This window comes from Sinocyclocheilus rhinocerous, unplaced genomic scaffold, assembly GCF_001515625.1.
Source record: "Sinocyclocheilus rhinocerous isolate Xijiao unplaced genomic scaffold, SAMN03320098_v1.1 scaffold1193, whole genome shotgun sequence".
NCBI classification, from domain to species: Eukaryota; Metazoa; Chordata; class Actinopteri; order Cypriniformes; family Cyprinidae; genus Sinocyclocheilus; species Sinocyclocheilus rhinocerous.
Window position 1 is genome coordinate 948,447 of NW_015642181.1, and position 6,614 is coordinate 955,060.

The following is a 6,614-nucleotide window of genomic DNA, read 5'->3' on the forward strand; positions in this document are numbered from 1 at the left end:
ATGAGCTTTGTAAAAATCGACGCATTTCAGAAAGGCGGGGCATAGAGGAGAAACAATAATGTACAGTATGTGGAAAATAATGTGTTTTTTTAACCTTAAACGGCATAAACACATTTCATTACACCAAATACACAAAATAATATTCTTTTTAGCAGCATCATATGACCCCTTTAAATTAAAGGAAGTTTATTGTAAAGCATTACCTCAGTCTGAGAAAATGGGGACTCAGGTTAAACGCAAATAATCTCATAATCAAGTGTCTCTGTCAGTTTGCGTTCAAAGGAGAGCAAACATCGAGGACCGTAGAAATGTGTGCAGGTGCAAATATGCAGTTTGTTGTGGAGAACAGTATATTTCCACAAAGGACACATCTAGGCCTATTTAGCGGATCAAACACTGTACTTATGCTAATATGTTGCTTCAAACACGCTTGGCTCAGAAGTTCCAATCTATAAACCCATCACCCACTGTGGTCTGGTTTCATTTGTAGACAGTCCGGATTCATTGACTTAGTTTCAGTTGAGATATACAATATATGCTTTTTAAAGAATTGACTGATTGTTATTTGTTCCACTATTTTCCAATTCAACTCCACAAACGCTCGCATTTTACTATTAAGTCCTTACGTCGTAAACATAACACTGTGACATCTAACAGAAACTGACAAATCATAATTTTGACAAGCGTATGGTATGCACCTATAAGGAAGAGGGAAAATTAATGAATCAATTAACTGTAATTGATCATGAACACTCGTGTTTAATAATTTTTCAAACTAAATATATAAAGTTATATATTTATATATATATAAGGTTATAGTGAAATAAGATGTTTATTATTATGTTTATAATTTCATAAATTACATCCATTTAGAAAATGGATTGATGGGACACATTTTGAGTTAACAATTCTTGCAAGACGTTTTTCTTATAATTGTCAAATTTTACAACACACAATTCTGAATGTAATCTCACTATTTTGAAATATAAGCTTAAAATTAACACAAAATTGTGATAAAGTCAGAACTGTGTTTTTTTAAACTCGCAAATTCAAAGATTTAAACTTGCAATAAAAAAAAAAAACAGTAAGAAACTTATAAACTCATTATTGTGAGAAATCAAGTTAGATCTGTTGTAAACTCTCAATTCGGAGAAAGTCCAAATTGTGAGACTTGCTATTTTGAGAAAAAAAAATTAAATAATAGTCAGAATTGCAGGATGTTAACTCGGAAATATAAACTGAAATGAGAAAAAAAGTTTGAGTTGTATGTTGTAAACTTGTAATTCTGCTGGGGGAAAAAAACGAATTGCGAGATATAAACTCAGAATTGTGAGAAATAAAGTCAAAATGTATTACAGCACGTAAAACGTTTACCAGGTTTAGTTGTTGTTTTGGATAATTGGGGGAAAAATTGATGAAGGAAATGCTCGGTCTAAACAATAAAGTTTTATGGCCTAAACTATCAGCTCATTTTCCCCTATTCTACAGCTGTGTCCTCTGATTAAAGAAGGACAAGTGTGAGAGGACTGTGTGTGTGTGCTAGACACGGCTTTACTGTCCCCCAGCTCTTAAAACACACACTCCTGTTTCATCCATCATTCAGCTCTGCCATTAAACCTCCCTGTGTGAGCAATCAACAGCCCAACAAGCTTCCTGGCTCACTGCTGAGAGTGTGAGTGTATGCTTGGCAGAAGAAAGGGCACAGAGAGACACAGAAAACAGCTATGAGCGAGAGATGTGTTTGCAGGGTTTCTGACATCTTATGCCTAATGAGAGCCATTTTTGCTGTTTTGTACAGAGATGTCTGCGGCAGGCTTGCTTTGGTTCATCCACGGGTCAGCATCTCTGTAATGATCAGATTCATTGAAAAGCTCCCATGATAGTCACATGCACTTCCTCTAAAATATCCACATCATGCTCTCTAGGCATTAAAATACGTCATTGAAACTCTCAGCTGCTGATACTGATGCAGTTATTGTCCTCAGTGGCATTAAAAGATCTAGTTTAACCAACAAAAAAAAATTCCTAGTTATTGTATATGGACCCCTGACTCGAAATGCGCAGCATTATGGGAGATCATTGGCAGTGAAGGATACATATGTGCTGCATTCTGGTGCAGTTATTGTCCTCAGTGGCAATAAAGGGCTAGTTCGCTCAAAAATGTTTTCAAAGCTATATGGACCCATAACGGGATTGTGGGATAACATTGGCAGCATCTTATTAGACAAGATGTTAATCAAAAACAGATCCGGATGTGTTGTTGTTATTTCTTACTTACTGGAAAGGCGACATTTTTTGAGGTTTTGAAGCCATGGGCAAGGGAGAGTTTTGTGGCTCAAACTTACAGTATGCAATATTAAAACTAATGTAATATTTCTCAAATGTCTGCTACAAATAAAAGCAGTTTGAAAATACACAACTTAAAGGAACACTCCACTATTTTTGAAAATAGGCTCATTTATTTTCCCCCCTAGAGTTAAACAGTTGAGTTTTACCGTTTTCGAATCCATTCAGCCGATCTCCGGGTCTGGCGCTAGCACTTTTAGCTGTAGCTTAGCATAGATCATTGAATCCGTTAGCATCTCGCTCAAAAATTACCGAAGAGTTTCTATATTTTTCCTTAGCCATATCGGCCTAGAAAATCACAACTTTTCATTTGCCGTTGGTTTTAGTACACGATGTATCTACAGAAGAGTCAAGTTTTAAATAGGAAAAATATAGAAACTCTTTGGTCATTTTTGAGCGAGATGCTAACGTTCTAATCAGATTCAATGATCTATGCTAAGCTACAGCTAAAAGTGCTAGCGCCAGACCCGGAGATCGGCTGAATGGATTCGAAAACGGTAAAACTCAACTGTTTAACTCTAGGGGAGTTTGAAAATGAGCCTATTTTCACATTGGAGTGTTCCTTTAAATACATAGACTATATAAATTAATGTCAATTACAAAAAGTGTTGCATGTTAATAGAAATGCCTTTTAAATTTGTACATTGTGTAATTGTACATGAATTTGTGAAAATCAGATTTACTTTAGATTCAAAATCATATTGACATCAAAACCCACACCCTCATTTCATGTTAAACATTTTCAAATTCAAATTGGTAAACATGTAGAAAACACTGTTTTTCAAAACGCAAATTCTAAATGATCAGCATTATTATATATTAATATAATATACATTATTTTATATGAATTAATGTTTATTACTATAAAGTATTAGGGTCAGTAAGATTTTTATAATATTTTTGAAGGAAGTTTTTTGTGCTCACCAAGGCTGCATTTATTTGATCAAAAATACAGCAAAAAAAGTAATGTTGTGAAACATTGTTTAAATATAAGTCTTGTCTGTTTTGACATATTATTAATATTTAAAATAACTGTTTTCTATATGAATATATTTTAAAATGTAATTTATTCCTGTGATGGCATAGCTGAATTTTCAGCAGTCATTACTCCAGTCTTCAGTGTCAAATGAGCCTTCAGAAATCATTCTAATATGCTGATTTGCTGCTCAAGAAAAAAAATCTTGATTAAATGTTCTTGATACATTTTAGAATTTTAATATTTGTGATAAAAAAAATTTCTGGATTATTTGATGAATAGAAAGTTCAAAAGAACAGTATTCATTTGAAATAGAAGTCTAACATCATAATGTCTTCATGAATTTAATGCATCCTTGCTAAATAAAAGTGCAAATTTTGATCAAATATATCACATATATATCACACACACACACACACACATATATATAATATATTTATATATACTTACTGACCGCAAATGGTACATATTACAATAACATATTCATATTAATTCAAAATAAAATTGAAAACAACAACGGAAATATATAAGCATAGGCTAACAACGATTAATAACTGTCTAAATCCTCAGATGTCAACATAAGCTCTCTGAGCGCATTCATTCACTCACTCTCTCTGTAGGTGATGAAGTGAGCAGAACTGTGCTGAACATGCAGCTTCCTGCCCATTTGAGCACAGGAAGAGGGGTCAGACCCTATTTCTGCTGCCTTTGGTGGCATCCAGAAATTGCTTTTTTCCCTGAGATTGTAGAAGAGAAGGGACACTTGATGGAGAGGGCCAGCACTCACTCTCGCCGGCCCCGCTGAGATTACAGTCCGCCCCGTGATTTATGGGCCAGAACCTCCCACACTGCCTCTGTGTGAAGGAAGCAAAGATTCATACAGAAACAGGTGGTTACGGAGAAATGCTCTTAACTGCGGCCAGGTGCATCAACTGTATCCAAATGAAGATGGGAAATCTGAGTGTGTGTGTGTGTGTGTGTGTGAATGTAGCTGGAATGAGACCTGAGAGATGCTGTGTCATGGATGATTACTTTTTACTATTCCTGCAATTATTCGAGTGATTGAACCGCTGTGAAATATGACTGAGAGAAACTCCTGAATCTTTCTTGCACAGCGGAGATCTTTAAGTCCCACATTGCTCACTGGTGGTCTCCGGATGGGGCCAGGCTTGCATACGCGACCATCAACGACACACTGGTGCCCAAAATGGAGATCCCCATGTTCACCGGCTCCGTCTACCCTACGGCAAGACAATACCATTACCCCAAGGTAAAGATTATGCATGGCCATAAGCGTGATGATAGTGCTGAAGATTATAATGTGTAATGCTTGAACGTTTTTCTTCCAGGCAGGAGAGGAAAACCCTGTCATCTCTCTTTATGTGGTGAATCTCAATGGCCCTCTGCACACCATTGAGATGAGAAGACCGGAGGACCAAAGAATAGGGTAGGCTGACTGTACTCTCATTTACGCCTCAAATTAATAGGTTTATTCTGTGGAAATCAGTTTACATCTGGTAAAATGTGTTAAATGCGGAGGCTCTAAAGGGACATGGTGATGGGGAAAAAACCGAGATGAGTGGAAAAATTCAATTTCAGTGCTTTGCATCCAGGTAACGTACCTTTCACTCATAAATGTTGCATTCAGTAGCAAAGGTTTTGTGATGAAAATAGTATGAGGTGAGAAGAAAAAAAAAATATTTCAGTGCTTTTGCAGGGCAATGCAATACTTTTGCAAGAGTAAAAATACTTGTGAGCAAATGCAAAGTTTCTTGGAGGAACACAACACTTTTTGCAAGAGAGCTCAAAAGTTTTGCAAGAAAATGCAAAAGCATTGAAATTAATATTTTCCTCCCATCTCATAAATTTGTCCATCACCATATCCTCTTGGGGCAATAATTTTGTGTTATGGCTGAGAATGCTTACAGAAGTGGGGATAAAATCTTGTACAACCAGGCCAGGAACCGATAAATGGACGATATTAAAATTTTGTACTGCTACATAAAATCGATAAAAAGTAATTTGACATTCTACAATTGAATTTATGCATCATAACATCATAATGTACAGTATTAAAAATTGATATTATTTTAGAGATTTGCTGAAGATTAAGTAACAATTTATTGTTATTATTATTATTTTAAATAAATAATAATTTATTTATAATAATTTATAAATATTTTTATATTGTGTTTTTAAAACACAAGGTGCAAGCAGAGCCGATCCTAGACTTCTGGGGCCCTAAGCAAAACTTTGCCGGTGGGGGGTGGGGTGCTGTCTGTGCGTTCATAAAAAAAAATCAATTTTAACAATTAAACAATTTAACCTATAATAGCCTACTATACACACATTGGTTAAAGTAGGCCTAATCAAATGTAAAAATAAAGCACTTAACCATATAAATTAAACATAAATTGATTCTTAACAAAGATATGAACAATATTCAGTGAAGAGCAGTGAATAATTCTCTCATTATCTTTTGTTGTTTGATTAACAGATGATGACAGACAGCAGCAGGTTTATACAGTAGGATGCTGTCACGGAATGCACAGATAGTGACTAGCATTCGATTGCTTTTCAAACTGTTTATTTTCACTTAAGAAATAACTGACTATGTTTAGTGAAAACTCACCAAGACAGACATTTTGAAATATACAAAGTGCAAAGTAGTCTATATTTGTCCGTGTTTCAGTCCGTCTAGAATTGCGCACATGGAAAGCGCTTAAAGGGGTCATATGATGCTTTTTTAAAGATCATTATTTTGTGTAATTGGTGTAACAGAATATGTTGACATGCTTTAATGTTCAAAAAACACATTATTTTTCAGTGTCTCTTCTGTGGCTCAGTGCGAATTTAACTCGTTTTTTTAGTAGAATCGAGCAAGAACGGCAGGAGACTGCACACGGCACTCAAGTTACATGATTTGACTGAATTGGATGTTACTTAGAAAGGGCAACAGCGCACCGCTGTCGGAAAGGTTATTCATGTTTTCATAACCGCTGGCCAAAATCAAAAATGAAACTAAAATTAAATAATCTTTGAGAGCAAGGGGGCCCCCTGGTGTTTCGGGGGCCCTACGCAACATGCGTACTTTGCACATCGGGAGGATAGGCTCTGGGTGAAAGGTACAACAAAGATAATTTAAAGGGGTCATATGATGCTGCTAAAAAGAACATTATTTTGTGTATTTGGTGTAATGAAATGTGTTTATGCGGTTTAAAGTTAAAAATTCATTATATTTTCCACATACTGTACATTATTGTTTCTCCTCTATGCCCCGCCTTTCTGAAAC

General features: G+C 35.5%; 1 protein-coding gene across 1 annotated transcript in view; it reads left to right on the top strand.

Annotated features, from left to right (window-relative positions):
* The window catches only part of LOC107755713 (dipeptidyl aminopeptidase-like protein 6), a 187,809-nt gene that overhangs the window by 154,486 nt on the left and 26,709 nt on the right, over positions 1-6,614 (top strand). The window contains exons 9-10 of the mRNA XM_016572597.1: positions 4,438-4,592; positions 4,672-4,769. Coding sequence (XP_016428083.1) covers positions 4,438-4,592; positions 4,672-4,769 — 253 coding nt within the window. The remainder of the gene's footprint in view (positions 1-4,437; positions 4,593-4,671; positions 4,770-6,614) is intronic.